Source organism: Neodiprion fabricii, chromosome 2 (genome assembly GCF_021155785.1).
Source record: "Neodiprion fabricii isolate iyNeoFabr1 chromosome 2, iyNeoFabr1.1, whole genome shotgun sequence".
Classification (NCBI taxonomy): domain Eukaryota; kingdom Metazoa; phylum Arthropoda; class Insecta; order Hymenoptera; family Diprionidae; genus Neodiprion; species Neodiprion fabricii.
In genome coordinates, this window is record NC_060240.1 from 5,310,072 (window position 1) to 5,330,066 (window position 19,995).

Sequence of the window (19,995 nt, forward strand, 5' to 3'; positions counted from 1 at the left end):
GAATATGAAACAACATTCGAGGTATACAAATTTAAATATATCTTTGTTATTTACATGTCACTTTTTGCATTTCCTTATAAACTGTTAATAGGATATAACACTCTGGACCAATATGTATTGTTAAGAATAAAAACTATCGTTATGGTCTTGATGTGATTTGGAACAATGTGCCCGACGCTCTGTGAATGCTGCCATTCGAGATGATGGTATCGTAGTGCCTTTGGGAATCTAAAAAAGTATGCATAAGAAAAGTTACTCACTTCCTCCTTCGTCAGTCATGTGTTATTTTACAATTAAAAAAATGAATTCTGACTATCACCTTAAACCATGGAGATTCTAAGCAATTCTCTGCTGACGCACGATCTTCTCCATGCAGGCAGAGCAATCTTCCGAGAAGATCTTTTGCATCATTTGAAACCTTCTTGAAATATTCATCAGGAAAGCAAAAATCACATTTTAATATATTTGCTGTCGTTTCCTCGACCGAATCATCCAGGAACGGTGACAAGCCACTGAAACATTCGGCAGCAATCAGTACAAAAATTCGATGAATATCAAAACCTGCCCTAGGGAAGCAATGTATATTACTCAACAGCTCTATGAAACGCATAACGCACCTTAGCAACACATAAATGAATACTCCAGTTGCCCACATATCAGTGTGACGACCAGTAGGTCTACCAAGGACTAATTCAGGAGCTGCAAACTCTAAGTCAGCAGGCGGTACTACTTCCTCGACAGGCCCTCGAACAGCTTCACCCAAGTCAACAAGCTTGACGATTTCTGTTTCTTGGTCGACCAGAACATTTTCAGGTTTCACATCGAGATGAGCAAAGTGTCGGGTATGTAACCAATCCAGAGCGGAAAGCAATTGGCTGGTATATTTGCTGGCAGCTGCTTCCGTATATTCTTTCTTCTCACATAGGTATGTGAACAGCATCGGACCCCGAACTCTTAAATAAAGCATCGATTACTTACTGTTCAATCAGTTAGAATAATAACAATCTTTCGTTGTACTCACAACTCAAGTACGATTGTATCTACTCCAGGCTGTGGAGCATTTTCAAAAAGGGCAAATGCCCTCACGATGTTTGCGTGATGCGTTGAAGCCAGTAAATCGTATTCTGAACGAGTGAATGATCTAGATTGTTTGTGACGTGGTGTTTGTTTAAGTGCAACTTCATGACCAGTACCGCGGTCTCTGGCGCGCCGTACGACTGCAAACCTCCCCTTTCCCAGCTCATCCAACTCCAGATATCGTCCGACGAATTGCTCAGCTTCCCAGCTTATTCCCTCATCCATGGGCAATGTTATCACAGCTGAAGGTGATGTCGCGTTTCCAGTCTTTGCAACTATTCTAAAACTGTACGAAGTCCCAGGTAGTAATTCCAGGACTGTCGGACGCGTTTTGACTTCTTTTATAATAGTTATCCATTCTAACGATGGTATGGTTCTGTATTCCAAGTTACAGGACCCAGTATCATGGCACTCCCAATCTACTTCAACCTTTGTGGTACCCAAAATACGTGCCCACGTTGTTCCGTTTCCTCCTATTTTTTGAAGTCAAGAAAATATACTTGTAGTTTGTAGTTGTAGTAATAAATTTAGTATGTAATTTAATTATGTTATTTCACTGACGTGCATACACACGGCATTACAAACCTGTTACATTGAGTGAGATTTTCGTGGAACAGGAACCATTATCACACTGTATACTACAAATATATGCACCAGAATCCACCGGACGACAACGAGAAATTTCGAGATATATAAATCCGGAATTATGGTAAAGCCTATGGCGTTCGCTCGGTACAATATCATGAGATTCTCCCTCCTTCCGCCAAACAATCGTGGCACCTTCAGCCCGTGCAACTTCTATGGAAAGTCTGGCTACCTCGCCGGCAGTAACTCTTACAGGTGTTAAAACACTGAGTACTTTTGGTGGCATTTTTTCTCCAAGCCCCTTCTGCGGACTAGACACTGCTTGATCTGGGTCTATTTTTCTCGGGCGAAACGACCATGCTCTGCTGATTGATGAGTTGGGAATGAAACTAGCTGGAATCCACAATTCTTCCTTTGCATCAATAGGAGAAACGACTAGCCCTGGTCCATCTAAGTGAGATACGACCAATTCGTCTCCAGCGTGTAGTTTGACCCAGTCAGCGGCTAATCGTACGCGAGCACCTGGAGCCACCTGAGGAATCGCCGCATTAAAGAGAATCCCTTTGCTTTCTGGCAACATTCCCGGCTTCGTCATGCGATTTTTATTCATATACGTGCATCAGAATTTCATGCTCACCCAACAGTAGGATGTACAGTAGAACCACCACCCATCGTGCTAGTTAGTTCAGAACCAATACTTTTTTTCTGAATTTTTTTTCATCTCATTTTTTTCTAGCATTTCTAGTTTATCTTTTGACAGTGGATAATGTCTTAATTCTTCTACAAAGTGGAACTATAGGCATACGTATTTGTACTTTAGGGGCATACGGTATTTCTTTTTTTCTGTCTGTTTATTTTTTTTTTTTTGGTTATTTTTGTTATCTTTTCTTTTATTTTTTCAATAGTACAAGAGCGAGAGTTTGCCATTGCAACAACAGAAGGCAATGCAATAGATAGCGGATAGCGAGAGACATCAAGAGGAAGAAGCGGAAGAGTCCCTTGGCTGTAAGTAAGAATGCTATAACAGTCTTGGGCTCCACTTCATTTCATAGCAGAGAGGGATTGGGGCTCACCGGAATTGAGTTGTTGCGAACTGGCGAACGTGCTCGCAGAGTGTTCCTGAACCCTTCTAAGAAGTTAAGTCTACTCTTAGTAGGGCTGGGTGTCCGAGGAGGCAGCGCATCGCCATCTAAGCCACCCGCGGTGTGTGACCGCTGAATCAGCTGCGTTTTACGTTGATTGCTTCTTTCCTTATTTGCTGCTCCAGACACTGTCAGCATTGGGGGAACTGACACCGCTGCTTGAATGACTGGTTCCGGTGTCGAGCCACGGCTGTACGCCAGCAAATTAAAAATGAATAGAAAACACAGTACTACAGATCAAATTTTTCCTACATTATTCAATCGATGTTAACCATGTCAGTCGTCACGATTATGTTTTTTCTTGCTATCTAACAGTGAAATGGAAAATGATTTTATTAATGAGGGAAAATGTTGACCAGAACAGAAGCTGTGTCTGTTGCTTTTTTATCCAGCAAGGTAGTAATATAATGTAAGTTATTTCAAGCGCATCGCAGGTCAAGGAAAAAAGCTCTTGGATTTGCTTAGATTAAGTCGCCAAGACCTCTGGATAGAGTTATAGAATATAAAGCATGAATAATGTGCACCGTTCGTTTCTTATTGCTTTTTCGTGCATAGTCAAGCAATTAATGTTAATGTGAAAGTTACTCCTGAATCGATGGTTAAATGTTATAAAATTTGTATATTTTTCGAATTTATTATTAAGGTAATGTTGAATAGCTTTTGAGTATAGGTTTCAAGGTGTGGGTGAGATACAGAAAAATTTCACTATGGTAAATTTGCTTATTCAATTGCATAATCGCACGCCCACGACTTTATTTATTGGAATGATAGTTATTTACCTTGGTGAAAGGGTGTAATTATTGCAAGTGGACATTGGGTAAGAAAGATCGATTTGATATTGTAGTACTGTGTTTTTGGTAAATCATAAAATAACAAGCAGTTAGTTAGGGTGCATCGGCATTAGGGGAATAGGGATTACGATGCATCACAATGACATTCTCAATCAATTTACGTTTTTATTCTAAACAAAATTTTTATGCGCAGGAGTTGATTATTATAGTAGTTTTTTTTTTTTTGATTTTTTTTTTTGTTTTTAGTTTTCCAATAATATGTATTATGTACACGCACTGCAGCTCGTTCACTTCAGCGCCATTATAAACGTTATTAAAATTATTATAAATATATCGTACATTTTGCATTATAATAATAACCAATTTCATTACTGTATGCTCTCTTGAGCGCCTCACTTTATTATTTAATTTATACATATATATATTATTATTATTATATATATATATTATATAATATATTATATTAATATATATATATGAATTTTTATATATATATATATATATATGTCTATATGTATATATGCACATTGGAACGGATTAGCACACGTGACAGGCTCAGGGAGCGAGAGTAAGTAAAAAGAGTAATAATTAGAGAGAAGATTCAGAGAAGCTAAAGAGCAGGGCGAAAGACGAGGGGTACGAAAGGATAAGTTTGGGGTAAAGACAAGGAGACACTACCATTAACTAGCTTACAGCGTTCGTATTTTTATAAAATATACAAAAATATGTTGAAACGAATATTCACAGGTTGAGTGTTAAATGTCAGTAAGAGTTGAGTAGTTGGAGACGCTTACAGTGGGTCTTTGGTAAGTTCCTTTTGGTAGGCAATTGGGGACTGTATTGCCTTAAGGAAATCGCGCTGTGTTTGCAGGATCGCTGTTATCGTATCCACCCATTCCTGTTTTCGCGCCTCATTCTCGTCCACTGCTGCGCACGAGAATCCCAAGCCTGGCTTGCGAGGATCCGTCGAACGGATCACGAACCTTTCAGGGTCATCTCCCAACTCGTCGAGACTCATTTTGTTCACCTGTATTGCGTTATTGGAAAGTTACAAGAGAAAATTTGTGTTATTCATCCATATTTACCACCCTGTTGATGGGCTTGATTCTGAGTCTAACATTCAACCGACTGTTAAGAAGCAGCTGCTTGCGACAGTATCTCAATTGAATCTAACAACCCAAGTTTTTGCAAATAAGAAACCGAACCTACCTGTATGTGAGCTTTGTATATGTAAGCGGGATTAGTGAACTGGGTTTTTTTCCCGACAGCCTCGCTGAATATAATATTCTGCTCAAATAGAAAAACCTGCCATTCTCTTCCGCGAACAGGTACATTTCCTATTTCACAAACTAACAGCGGGCCATGGAGTAGTAGTTTTCCCTGGGCGGTAATCTTACCCTGAAAACATCGAACCCTTAAATATTAAATCACCGAAGCTAGGAAGCAAACGTGAATAAATGAAGAACAGGAAAAGATTGACCTACATCAAAGCCCTGTAATCTTCCTACGTCCATCATGTCATTGGCTGCTTTGGGAATGATGTGCATAACATGTGCTGCCGCACGAAGACCTTCTATCTCTGAGTGATTTTGCGTCTTTTCCGTTAATCTTAACGCCTCGCGCAGCAGCAATTGATACTTCATTATTCGCTGTACAGGCTTGATCAGTAAGTCGCATAACTGAAGCCTGTGACCCAACTTTTGCCGCAATTCCTGTAAATTTGAAGTTAACTTAGACATAGAATTCGATTGACGCTTCAAATGAGACTGTATATTTCTATAATAATTACCTCAAAGTATGTGTCGATGTGTTCAGATACAATATACTCGGAAACTGGCTTATTTTGACAATAGACAACATACATGTGCAATTTTCTCTCATACTTTTTGAACAGTGGACCCAAATCTTGTGGTCTCTCCAGGCAATGTTCCAACGCTTTGAGGAAAAAACTGCAATTCAAAATAGTGTTAAATTTCAAATATCGGGAGACCTTTGCATTGAGAAAAGACAATTTCATCAAAGCAGAAAATACGTCTAGCATGAAAAATTAGATTGAAATTTAATTAACATTGATACTATAAATCAGAAGTATAAATAATACTCACTCTCTGTGCCACTCATAAATTGCTTCTATATTGCCAAACACCATTTTGTCTTTTCCACCACGCAGATCTTCGGGTAGAGGAATTTCGCTGTCAGGATCTCTCATGAGCGCCATGTATCCCTCAACGATCTGCTTCAAATCACTGACGTATAATCTTTCAGTCTCAACTAACTCACTGATAACGAACTGTCTCTTAACGATTGCTGCACTTTCTGGATCTGTCTCTTCTACTGCTGACACACCAAGGCTGACTCCATCTTCGCTGCCCGTTGCTTTACTAGGCACTCGTTGCAAACTGTTCCTCTCTTGGTTTTCCGTATGTTGTTCCTGTTACATTTAGCCGATGTAATATATCCATAAGATAAAGTCCGATAGAAATAGTTAAACGGTATATAGTACGATGAATTTGTTTATTGCAGGCCTTCCATTTATTTCTAGTTTCAAAAAAAAGGAGCAATGAAAAAACCCAGTAACAATTCAAATAGTTATCATGACAGAGAGTATTATAAGACACAAGTTTTTCAGATTATCCCTTTATTTTTTCTCTTACATGCGTTGTACTTTACAAGATGGAATGTGATAGAATAAAATGTAACTAATAAGAATACTTCGTATTGAAAAACTGTCTTCCGCTGGTTAAGTACTGACAAAAAGTGACGGAAAATAATTAAGAAATAGCAAATTGAGTGGAAGGTCTGTTAAAACACGTTTGTACAACGCCTGACGAGTATGCAGAAAAATAATCTTGCACCGAACTCACCATTCTCTCTTTGACTATTTGCTCGATTTCTGCAAGATCGGCGGACGTAGCACCGTCCAAACTACTCATGGAATTCTCGGAACCCTGCAATCGCAAAATGGTACACATAAATATAAATTATAGGTGTAAAATAAAATTCGCGATGAAAATGCAAATATCGTTTCGTTCCGCAATTAACTTCACCTTGATTGTATCGATAAACGCGGTATAAAAAAAATAATAATAAATAAAATTACAGTCTCGGATAAAATGGCGTCGATTAAGTGCACCCACACCGACGTTATCTGGCATATACGTAAGTATAATATCAGCGTGTAAAAGTCAATTTCCGTCAGGGAAAATTGGGTGAGAAAAAAATGAAATTAACCCTCATTGGATTAGGCTTACTCTTTTTCCAGACAATTCGTCGGGGATCGTTGAACCGGGTGGTCCGTTTCCCGTGACGACGACAATTGGCTCTGTTATCGGTTTCATCGGCGGCGGTAGCTCGAGATCATCCTCCCCATCCTCGCCCCCGTTTTGTTCCAAGAAAGCCGGCGTCTCGCCGTCTTCGCCCTCGACGTCTTCTTCCTCTTCGCCCTCTGAGGCCGCTCTTCCGGATTTGTCACCACTCGGTAATTTGAACCGTTTGTCTGATCCGGTTTTCTTCAGAGGCGGCAGTCTGTCCGGCGTCGATGCCGATGACTTTTCTACCTTCCCTTGACTCAACTTGCGCAGCGGTGGCGGCAGCCATTTTCTCCTGAAAATCAAATCCAATAAACATTGACGAAACACGTTTTGCCACTTTAGATTTCTCACATGAGCATCGTTAAAGGATTTATGCACGCTATTTCGACATCTCAAATTGAATACATTTTTTTTACGAAATCCAGGAAAATCAATCACAAACTATTCAAGTTTCATGAAATTGAATACGCTGCAGCGTATTTTTTGTTTTTTGGTTCAATGTTTCTCAATTCATCAACTATTATTATCATATTATATCCTGACCTATCGTGAACAGTTTTTTAATAACGAGAAAAATAATTCAATCCAAGGAGAATTATTTTAGGCGAATCGGCAATGCAATTAATTTGTAGAAAAAGAGTGTGAAAACCCGAACAAAGATGTCAATGATGATGATGATGATGATGAGGATGATGATGATGTTGGTTTCCGTTGAAAACCGTAATGCGGTGTCACGCCGCTAAAGACCGGCTCTACGCCTATATATGAGCCATAAACTCTGCCTCGTGTAATCATAAAGAAAGGAGGAGGAGAACATACAACAATTGTGTTGAACAGGATCTTCGTTTAACCGATCGGAAACACCAGCCTGCTCGTCAAGCATGTCGGGTTAAATTTTTTTTTTTTTTTAAATTTTTTACGAAATTTCTGCACAGATAAAAAAAAAACAGAGAGCGTCTTATCAAAAGTGCGTCGTCAACTGCAGTATTTATTTATATTCGTAAACTTGGGGACGCACCAGAATCCGGTTAACTCAGAAACGATAAGAACTGCCACATTCATATGGAACGATGAGACATCGGATGTTCTGAGGACTTGCAATACAATTTTCTAGCAAGACAAATATCAACAGCATCCTCGGAGTTGCGAACATCACTCGACAAGGACACAGGCTGCGATTTAGCGATAAAATTAACCCAATGCATAATTTTACCTAATAAAATAACATTTGTAATCAAGTTAAATTCACAAGCAATTTTACTATAGTTTAGAAAAAAAAAAAAAAAACCTGCAGCACATGAAAATTGGTCATTTTTCTATCAAAATCCCATCCGTCATTCCGAAAACTTAGAGTTTAGTTCGTTCGTTAATGGAAACACACATATGAATGGGCGTGAAAAGACACAAACGTGCATTCTGCACGTATAATTGTTTAACCGGTAATCGTATCGAAAAAAATTCCCCCACATCAAGGTACATACATATTATTATGCAAGCGTAAATACATCGCGTGTGTTCCGCGAAGAAATTAAATGACTGTATGTAAGTATATATATATATATATATATATATATATATATATATATATATATATATATATATATATATTACAAATAATAATTACGACGAAGCGATCCAGAACGCGTTGTAACGTTTTACATAGTTTAACCCGTACAATCGTTTTATTTACAAATGGCATATTAATCACACCGCGAGATTACAGATTTGCATACGCGTATACGTGTAAATATCGTGTGTATTAAATTGATTAAATTTATTGATATTAATTTCAGTAATATGCATATAATTACCCGCGTCAATCTATTAAATAACGCGGATATCGTTCTTGACACGCGATCGGAAATTCGTCCATGTAAATATTTTTTTTAACCACATACATACATATAGTATATTATATATATATATATACTTCTATACTGTTTTTCCTTCATTGATTTCTTCACTCTCTCTCTCTCTCTAAGAAAAAACAGAAGCAATAATTACCTAATTTATACACGGCTTTTCTGACGTACATATATACTATGATAATATCTGAAATATTATACCTATATTGGCAAATGCTAAATCTGAATTTTCACGTGCCGATCAGGTGCATGAATCGCGGTGAAACTCACATAGTAGTATAATTTCGCACTTTATTTCCGGATATAATATTTTCAACGTCACGGTATAATACATATTTTTATATATATATTTTTTTTCTTTCTTCATTCACAGTAGAATACAATCGTGATGATTTAACCGCGTTTGTCGTACAACAGAGTTACTGATTTCCGTCTACCTATACATGCAGTACACAATAAATCGTTCAGATAAATTTATAACTACGTGTACTACTACGTTAATTTTTATCGATAGATAAAACACACGGTGCGTATACTGTATATGTACAACTATACACAGGTACGCGTGTGATTGCATTGAGAAAAATTCGTAGCAAGAGAAACGTTAAAAACAAAGTATATAAGTGTATATTAAAACGTTCAGTAAAGAAATGGTTTAAATCGTAATCTTTGACTTGTTATCTCACATCTAAATAAACTTATTTCATTATTTTCTTTCCCACAGTGGTAAAAATATTTACGTCTCTTTACAATACCTAAGCGAATACACTTAATCACTGAGTTCAATAAATTCGTCAAGGAAATTCTCGCTGAATCGTGATAATCGTGGTAGGATATCCGTCGCTTTATCATCACTACCTCACCGGTTGGTGTTTTTAGAGTACTATAAATGTGAAATTACGTAGAGTGGTATACATAAAATAACAGTGTTTATTTCTTCTCTTCAATCATAATTGCTTTTAAATGAAAATCTCTGAAGCAAATAAGACTTGTTATACACTGTATTATTATAATTTAAATTCTCCGTTCGCGGTTGCAGTAAAATATCATTTCCTTCTAAACGTTAAACGGATTAAAACGTAACCAGGAAATACTTGTCGAATTTGAAAAATGGCTTGTGAGAGAGTGAAAGAAAAAAAAAAAAAGAATAAGAATAAGAAACTTGTACTCACCCGCTGAAAACTCGCCGTTTGTTCCCAGGTGAGCTTGTGCTTGCAGAACCGCCTCCGTCGCTGGTTCCCAGTTCTAAAACATCGTACAACACATTTTGAAACATGTTAACGGTATTTGCACAAACGCGCGTCACCTTTATACGAAATTTATTCACTTTTTTCCCTTCAATTTTGCACACTAAATCCCTGCACATCAATTGTATTATATCTTATAAATTTCTTTAAATCCCTGCGACTCGATCATTTCCGCACCCTTTTCACATCACAGGTAGAAACAAACCAAAAAAAAAAGCAAAGAAAAAAAAATGCAACACTGTTTTCGATCCCAAATCGCAGCACCATAGAATCGAATATATTTCTTCCTTCTCCGCGTAACAGGTGTTGACTATTCTTAATACATCACGAGTAATTAACCAATTAATGATAGCCGTCTGTGCACCAGGTATTTTATATAAACTTTTACGTGTAGCCAGACAGGTCAAGCAGAGAGCGTCCAATATCGCGGACGATGTATTTCTGATAACGCGTGCCTCTGGTATAAAGCTCTCAGTTATGCGAGCAAAGGGGTTCTCCCTACTTCTTCGCCTCGGCGTATATAACTAACGGCTTGAAACCGCAGCGGGTTGGTCTATTGCTCAAAGATCATTGAAGAGAAAAGGGAAAAAGAAAAAGAACCGTGGAGGGGGAAATTGAGATAGCAATGTTAAAAACTGACTCACTTCACGCACGCTTTCGCCGTACGTATGCATGCATACGTATATAAATATATATATATATATATATAAATTGCGTTATTGCATTATAAAGTAGACGTTCGCAAGTTAAAGCGTAACCAAAATGATCCAGTTTTCGCGCTCTGTCCTGGATCATGATCGAGGAAACTTTATTCGTCGACCTGCATCTCTCGGCGGCTCCCGGATGTCGCAACGCAAGACACGCGTCCTCTTCTCGCCTCTCATCTTTTAAACTCGACGATCAGAAATAGGCGTCCCTCACCGCCTTTTTGCTGCATCTCTTGGTGCGATTCCAATAAAATATACTTTTTATACATATAATATAATATGATATATTATAATTCGGAGACCGCCGTTTTTCGTCTATTATATTTATAGAATATAATATACGTGTAATTAATTAACCAAGTAAAAATGCAGCCTATAATTCAGCTGTTCCGCGATTAACTTTGTTAATAGTATATATATATATATATATACCTATATACGTGTATGTAATCCGTTTTTCAATTTTCTCAAAGGCAATTTTAATTTTTCTTGTTCAGCTTTTCTTCGTTTTGACCCCCCCGCCCCCCTCTCCCAATAGCATATATAAATAAATATTACTAAACGTTGAAACGATGTAAGATTTAAAAAAAATACATCCTTTCGACGACTGTAAAATATTAGACCTAGATGTGTTACGAAAAACCCATCGAATATTCCACGAATCTAATGTATAGTAGACACGCTGTATTAATCCTCACTGTATAAACGATGAGAACACAGAACCCGCTAGCTTGTGGCTCTGTAACTTCCGGTAGGGAATTTCCGTAGTCGATTCGAGGCTCATCGTAATTTTAAAATAATGCGTAACTCATTAGACCGATTCGCACTTGAACGCAAAAATTTCCATGTCCTAGCGTTGTCACAGTTTATTTATAACTTCGAGTGATCTTCGTTACTTCGTATAACCCCAAAAACCCCCGAGTAACAACTTCCGGTCAGAATCATCGAATTTTGATAGTTTTCTCGATTTTAAATCCGCCATATTGGATTCGCTATATTGTATTCGCCATATTGAATCCGCCATTTTGGATTTAGAAATAATCAAATTCGAACATGAGATTCGTGATCAGCGACCGGAAAAACCCCCGAGTAAAAAAATTCAGGTGAAAATATTTAGTTGAAAAATGTTTTTACTAAAAGAGTTGAGGCAAAATTCGATTTCTTTGTTAATTTCTGAAGTATTGACTTTGAATTGATTGCAATAAAAGAAAAAATGAAGAATCGCGAGAACGATTTAAACGACTTTCTTAGAATTTGATATACATTTTAACTTGTCCTTCTTTGCATCAGTTTCACGGGATGACAAATTCGACAACGTTATACGAGGAATTAACATCATTCACTCAGACCGAGAAATTCGCAATTTTATATTTAGGAAGAGAATATAATATTCAAGGACATGTTATATGTATCTCTAAACAATTCTGAGCAGTTTGAAATGTATAATTCTCTTACAGGTAAAAACTGAGAACACGGTTTTTATTCGTTATTAAAGTTGCTTCATCGTGTGAAATATCTCGTGGATATATTTCGTTGAAGAGATTGCGTTAACTTTCCTTAGAAAATGAGGAAATTAATTATCAGAAGACAATACAGCGGCGTGCAAGTTTTGCGGTAATCGCTAATAATCCATAACTGAGAGAAACGGATAATGCAATATTGCACCGCATAATTACGGATTTCGCAAAAAAATATCGACTCCGTATCAAGTTCGCCGAATAAAATAATTATATTGTCTCTTCACAACAATATCGTAACAAGTTTAATAACTATTTTGCTGTAAATATGAATTTAGAACGAAACGGATACGATCTGACCCCGACAAGAAATTATCGAAACTGTGGAAAATCTCGGTAAAATTAATAAAAGCAGCATCCAGAATTTTGAATAAAATCATCAAACGAACTATCATAAGTAACAAAAATAAATAAATGAAAGAATGATTATTATTCTCACCGGCAAATCAAAGTAGCAACATAATTATCAAAAATAACCCATGCCTTATTTTAAATAATTATGAACAAATAATATCAGAGAAAAACTTTTTCCTGCCAGGAAAAAAAAAAAAAAAAAAATGCAAGAAATGTTACGTTATATTTAACAAGAGGTAAATTTTGGCAATACAATAACATTCGACATATATTGGGAAACCGGGCAGCATAGCAGAAACGACCGGCTATATAATGTACCATACGAAGAGTTTCCAACGAAAATAAATTAATATTTCAGATACTGCGCACAGCACAAATTGTAACAATAACGAACCCTTGAGACCGAGCAAGCACATGTTCACCCTATAATATACGATTTTCACTGAATATTCCGTGCAGCCGCGCCAATTAATCGGAAATAAAACTTCGCTAATACACGCGTATGCATATTATATGTATATAAACATATATAACATGTAAATCGTATACAGGTATCTAAAATTTGGCCAGAAGCCACGTGGCTGTGGCCTTGCGACGTTGCCGCCCGTTGAACTTTTCATAATTTGTTTTTTGTTGTTTTTTTTCCATATTTCATTTATTGTATTATTATATAACTCCCCCGCTTTTTTCACGCAAAAATCGGGAAATAATAACAATAACAACAATAATAATTATAATAATAAAAAAACTGGCCGACGAATTGAAAAAGAATTTGTAAATTGCGATTTAAATAATTTGTGGGTTAACCTGACGGGATTTTTTTTATCATCTAAACAGGTCAGAATGCGGTCTGGCCGTTGCCGGTAAAACACGAGCACGAGGTCGTAGAATCGCTTATATATATATATATAAGCAGGCGGTTTTCGTCATCGTCGTCGTCGCATAAAGTCGTTCTGATTAAATGCGACAGCGAAATTACACGCAGCGTTATTCTGATATTATACAAATATTAAGGTTAAATTATAACCCGTGAAACCGAATTCGAACTAAGAAAGTAAAAACGATTTTCGTATACTTGAACGCTGGCAAAAATCTTTCGATACACATTGTGCAGCTTATTATACTTATTTACAATGTAAATGGTAATTGGAAAAGCTCGAGGTTTCAATTAGCGTATATATTTATAAATACGCTGTATAAATACGCTAAAGAAAAAAAAAATGTTAAAAATTTCGTACTAGTAATTCATATGTATATGTATATATATATATATCAGATTCGATTAGTGTAAAGTTCAGTAATTTCGATTTACAGTTTACAAATTGATATTATAAGAAAAATTCCTTAATCCCAACACGTTCCGACATAATATATAATGTGAATTCAAGGTGAATTTAGATAAAAAAAAGAGAAAAAAAAAAAAATAAAGGAGAACATCAAATTTTTCGCAAATGTTTGTTTTTCCCTCGAAACTTACATACCTTACTTCTTTTACCCTGACCTTTTTCCCCAGTTTTCCCAACACTGACGGTGATCACATATGACGTGTATGTATATTTATTATACAATTTACGTTTGCAAGCAGCTCGGCGGCGGTTGCAATGACGATAGTTTCGAAAAGAGCTTATACGTTGAAAGAATTCATTTTGTCACAGTTTATCCTATACTTATATGTATACATATGCTGACAACATACGCGATTACAAATTTTTCACAGAAGATATGAAAAAAAAAAAGAAAAAAAAAGAAAGGAAATAAAGAAAAAAGAAACAAGCAAATGCGTATAACACATGTAGTTTTTTTAAAAGGTGTCGTTTTTCTTTGTTGTATCTTTTCTCACAATCTGTATGAATTCGAGTTATACTAGTTGCAAAATCTTCGCCGTTATCAAACGTCAAGGATCTGGAGCAGAGAGTTTGGCGATCACGTACTAGCCGCAAATTATTAGTATAACTATCACTATTATTATTATTGTTGTTATTACTATTATTATTATTACACATGTGTAATAAATGTTTTACCCAGGCACAGCCCATATACACATAATATACATTACACGCGAAAATCTGAGAACGATTAAACCCGGATTAGACCCACAAGGACGTTATAATAATAGTAATAATAAAATAACATCTATATTTAAATATTACACCGTATTATTGTACACATACTTGTGTAGGAGAATATTATTTTTCATTCTCCTTCATTTTCTTTCATTTTACACCCCACCGAAGATAATCACCTTTGTTATAACAACCGTATATACGCTGCGTGATATAATAATACGAAAGTTACAGCGATAAAATCCAAAGGCGAGGAATTTGAATTCCAAAGTATCAATCACTCTCGACGAACCCTTCACGATATCAATATAATTATACATGTGTGTATATGTGTATATATATGTATATATTATTTACAAGTTTCAAAATAGAATCCGAACATCAAAGTATAACGTGCAGATTTTTTACCGCATCCTCATCTTCAACATCTTTATACATATATATATATTGTATATATACACACTTTAATCGGCCTCGATAATTTTGTTTTTTCACACATATATATATATATATACATTTTTTGTTTCTATTACACAAGTGGATGTGGTAAAAGAATGAAAATAAAATTGAGAGAAAAAAACAAAAAGAAACTTCCGAACGAGAAAACCGAGCCGTGAAGTTTCGTTCGAATAATTTCCGAGCAACACTCGTTGACTATTTTCCACTTGACTGTCCGTAATCTTTTTTTTTTTTTTTCTCTGCCATTCCTTTCGGAATTCTTTCCGTCACCGAAAACGGGGTCACACGGGGATGGTGGAGGTAGGTAAGGAAAGAGAGGGGAGAGGAGGGAGGAGGAGGAGGAAGGAGGAGAGAGAAAAAAAAAAGTAGCGCAGCGCAGGAGATGATTTTCTACCCTAGGATGGATAGATAGAGAGGGTGGGAGGGTTGCGATAGGTCGCGCAGCCGGACGGACATCCGCGGGAGGCTGCGAACACTGGTCAAGGACACGCGTATTGATCGAGGAACCAAGGGGGAGAGGAGAGGAGAGGAGAGGAGAGGAGAGGAGAGGAGAGACTTGCCTGCCTCTCTTCTCGTCGCCGGTTACACCCACTTCTCGCCGTTTCGCGTGCCTACGTATATCACGTATGTGCTTTTTATTTATTCTTGTACCTACGATGGAAATTAGGAGGGCAATTGTTGTAAAATTTTTCGAAATTTTATCTGGACGCCCCCGATATTGGTTCCAAGTTAAGAAAGAATAGAATCGTCGAAATATCGTCTCTGATTGTTAACCCTAAATCCTCTCGCTGTGTCTTCCGTCAACTTTGATATTTTTTACTACATGTATGTATAAAGATATAAAGTAACGAGAAAGCTATTGTATATTTTACTAAATATATTATTAAGAATGCGAAAATTGAATTTTATGATTTTTTTTTCTCTTCTAAACCCTTTGCGCCGTAGCGTCTCGTATATGAGGCATCTTTTTTGAATAGGTTGTTCAGGATTTATACTCAATTTTTGACATATCGCTGTCTTTCAGACTTAAGATGTCAACGTTGATGTTTTAAAAGGGATTATACAACGATTCCGCGAATAAAATGAGCGCTATAAATAAACAGAGTGTTGAAAATGCCTGTTTTTACAGAATAAATGTAACTGTAAAAAGTTTATGGGGACTGGAAAAGTGAAACTCGGTAATCATCGGTTTTTGTGTCGCTAAAAACGAATTCGATGTAAAAATTTCAAAATTCAAGATGGAGGGTCAAATATGGCGAACTGAAAATGTAAAAATTGATCGTATTCGCTGATATGAGATCTGCCATTCTGAGCTTTGAAAATTTTTCAGCTCTAAGTTTATTTCTTAAATCAGACAACAAGAAGAAACGTATGCTGCAAAGAGTCGAAGAGTTCGAAAAGTGCGAGACAATTCTTCCTACGGTATGGTTTCTGATCGAATGTAACAGAAATGATAATAATGATAATCACTTTCGTGCGAAAGGGATCGCGAGAAAATTAGGTGAAAAGGGGACGGAGAAAATCGAATTGGGCCAAAGGACGAAGGGCATTTAGAACCAACCCCTATACCTACATAGATGGCGAATTAGCTTCAAGGATGTCAGAGTGCAAGAAAGATTTGTGCAATATGCACGAGACATTTTTGTATTTCTTTACGCGTAATGTATTATAGATTGATTCAATTGTATAATAATGAAAATTGATGACGTAAAAAAGTGTATATATACATATATATTATAGAGTCTTGGTGATCGGTCAATTAAGAAAACGTATTTTTAGTTAACGTTTCGACCCGGATATGGGCCCTCCTCGGAACGATTTATTTTAAAAAACTGTCAAAAATAACAAAAATAGGATTTTATAATATAAATAATGGTACTAGAAGAAATTAAATATTGTTGATAGTAAGAACCTTATGATTAATTGAGATAAGGATGTTTTATGGTGTTATTTACCTTTTGAGTTAAGTAAGTGTAATAAGATGTAGTCGAATTCACAATTACAATTGGTGGAAGCAGTGTTCTTTTGAGTGACGGTAGACGATGTCAATCTTCAAGTTATTTTATATGTGGGAGTTAAAAGTTGGTAGTCATTAATTAAAAAGATTAAAGAACTATGTTTCTTCACAGTCAATATGTCATAGTGTTAAAAGGTTATTAAAGAAGGTCGTTTTAGCAATGAAATTATTTCACAGGTGTCAATTAAGTGGAGGTAGGCTCTTTATAATTAAGTTCTACATGTCTAACGAAATATTGTTGGTTGAACCAATTGGGTCAACAGGTGAATAACGACTGATGGGAGAAAACAATATAATCCAGAGTGAAGGTGAACCTATTATAAACAATTACTCAGAAAAAACAATAAATATTTTGTAAGAAAGGTTATGTAAAAGGACTAAATAATAAAAAATAAAAAATAGTTAAGGTTAAACAATATTTGTTGTGTGGGCAGAGATTAGAGGTTTGTAAATATTGCTTAAAATTATATAAAGACTAAAGTTTATTTCGAATTATTGTTTGTCCATCAAGCAGAGAAAACACGCCCCTGTGCTAGAAATAAGAATAAATTTTGTGCGATTCAATTCCCTGAAAAATCATGCATCGGACATTTATCTACATTGGCTCGTTACTCAGTTACAAAATTTAAAATGAAAGTAAAATTATTTTCGCGTTTTAATCAAATGGAAAATGAAAAATGGCATTCAAAAACCAGTAAATATTAACGTTAAGGGCTCAAATTTCAACAGGCGTTTTATTTCCACTTCTTATAACTATCGGAGTTGTAAATTTGAAAAAAAGATTTTTTTGATTTTTTATTGAACCACTTTAACAAACGTGTCGATGAAAAGATTCAATCTCAAAATAAAAAAAGAAATTTTGTTGTCAGATTGAAATTTCGCAAACTGACAACGCGGAGTTGATAGCCTGATACGTATAAATATTGTGAAAATAAGAATATTTATAAAATCGACATTACCGTTTGGAACATCTTTGTTGTCATTTCGCTGCCGTGGTGAAAACGAACGACGACATTTGACGAGGATGCAATTTCCCAACAAGTACTTTGAAAAATTGTAACGATTTTCATTCGTACGACGCGATGAGGCGCATAATTGATCTCGGGACGCGATCGAGTCTCGAGGCCGGTGAACTTTATCTAAAACATCAACTACACGATTCCGTCTCGACGATGACGATTCGTCCGTCGAAATCGGTGTAAATCTCTTCGGTTTCATGACGACTCAATTCTTTTCAATCACAACAACGAACCAGACGACGTGCTTTTCCCCGCACTTGCACACGAACTCGTAAGATATTATTATAATGTCAAATAATCGGCCGGCGAAATACATTTTGCAAAAAGAATCGAAACGGATAGTTTGACTTCAACGCACGAGTTCTTGACTCAACCAGAGGTACAAACTCAACTAACTTTCGCACAAACGCACGGCTGTATTTATAGTAAAAATTTTCGTACAACGTAGAGGGTTTCGATAGCTCTGATTGGTTGCCGACTATTTTTCGGCAACCAATCCGACTGCGGGACATTCAATTCTATTGAAAACAAACTATTCCATTAATGAGGTCATTTATTACCACCCATAAAATGAATTTTCTCGAAAAATCCACAAAGATCCTATAATCCGTACATGGGATTCTATGGAGTGAAGCTTTACCTGGAAGAGAAACAATTTCAAACTCCAGGTATATGTGACAATAACGGTTGACCCCTAATTTCAAGAAAATTGGGTCCGGTATTGTGTATCAGCTATATAATACAACGGTCATATCACAGGGTGAGCCGATATATCGGTTTTCCGGTCCTCTAGAGGTTAACGATCACCAGTGCAGTACAATTGCAGGTTCAGATGTACAATTTCAAACAACTTTGTCGGCTTTTACTTCTTGGATATATCGCGTGACTAAAGGTAAAAGGGCGCATCCCAATCTATGTGCCCTTTTACCTTTGCAAAAGTAAAAGGGCGTATAATTTTTTTTTTTATTGCCAATCAAGTGGTTGATATATTCTAAGCTTAAAATCAAAAAAAAAAATTCCAAAGGTGAAAGGGCGTATGTCTTTAATTATACGCCCTTTCACCTTTAAGAATTCGAAATTTTGGCAATCTAAAGGTAAAAGGGCGTATAATTTTTTTTTTTTTGACAGTCAAAATATGAAAAAAAAAAAAAAAAAGCAAAACTTTCTGTGGTCGTGAGAGCGTACGCCTTTAACTGTACACTTTTTCAAAGTTAAAACCGAAAATATATTCAAAAAACGTTAAAGTACGCGTGATTGTTCTAATGTTTTTTATTTCAAAAATAGTTGTAGAACTTAAAAACATGAAAAATTATTATATAAATTATAATGTTGACAGTCAGAAAACTATATTCTTATAGTTAAAAAACTTCCATATTCTAATCCCAAGAATCATTTTTTTATTATTTTTATCATTTTTTTATCCATAAGGAAAAATTTCTTAGGTATAAAAAAAATTTTTTTTTAGTGCATGTTTCGTGAAACTATTTTTCAACATTTAGTATCAAAATGAGAATTTTTCTTTATGCGCCCTTTTACTTTTAAGTATTATTTTTGTAAAAGGTGAAAGGGCGTATGTCTTGAGATACGCCCTTTTAGCATTAGGATGCCAAAAAAATTTTTTTTACAGATATTTGCGTCTCAGACGATTTTGAACCGATTGGCAAAAAAAAATTTTTTTGTACGCCCTTTCAGCATAAATCCCTACTAACATGTAGGGATATGCCCTTTTACCTTTAGGCACGCGATATATTTATTCAATATTCGTCGTGTAACTAACGTGATCAGGTATACCGGGACAATCTCTTGAAATTTGAAAACGAACCGTGCATGCGCGAATTTTA

General features: G+C 36.0%; 1 protein-coding gene across 7 annotated transcripts in view; it reads right to left on the reverse strand.

The window, feature by feature from the left end:
* Positions 1 to 15: 15 nt before the first annotated feature.
* Positions 16 to 19,995, reverse strand: part of LOC124174592 (kalirin) — a 45,886-nt gene continuing 25,906 nt past the window's right edge. For 4 of the 7 annotated variants that reach the window (XM_046553809.1, XM_046553810.1, XM_046553814.1 and 1 more), the window contains 15 exons: positions 9,944 to 10,016; positions 6,847 to 7,198; positions 6,460 to 6,543; positions 5,701 to 6,026; positions 5,385 to 5,544; positions 5,080 to 5,307; positions 4,805 to 4,993; positions 4,390 to 4,622; positions 2,736 to 2,994; positions 2,300 to 2,338; positions 1,663 to 2,194; positions 1,022 to 1,550; positions 618 to 953; positions 320 to 512; positions 16 to 228 (listed from right to left, as the gene is read on the reverse strand). In XM_046553809.1, coding sequence (XP_046409765.1) covers positions 121 to 228; positions 320 to 512; positions 618 to 953; positions 1,022 to 1,550; positions 1,663 to 2,194; positions 2,300 to 2,338; positions 2,736 to 2,994; positions 4,390 to 4,622; positions 4,805 to 4,993; positions 5,080 to 5,307; positions 5,385 to 5,544; positions 5,701 to 6,026; positions 6,460 to 6,543; positions 6,847 to 7,198; positions 9,944 to 10,016 — 3,641 coding nt within the window. In that variant the 3' untranslated portion in view covers positions 16 to 120. Of the gene's footprint in view, positions 229 to 319; positions 513 to 617; positions 954 to 1,021; positions 1,551 to 1,662; positions 2,195 to 2,299; positions 2,339 to 2,466; positions 2,666 to 2,735; positions 2,995 to 4,389; positions 4,623 to 4,804; positions 4,994 to 5,079; positions 5,308 to 5,384; positions 5,545 to 5,700; positions 6,027 to 6,459; positions 6,544 to 6,846; positions 7,199 to 9,943; positions 10,017 to 19,995 lie in introns of those variants that run through there. The other 3 variants (XM_046553813.1, XM_046553815.1, XM_046553816.1) reach the window with 3 other exon arrangements.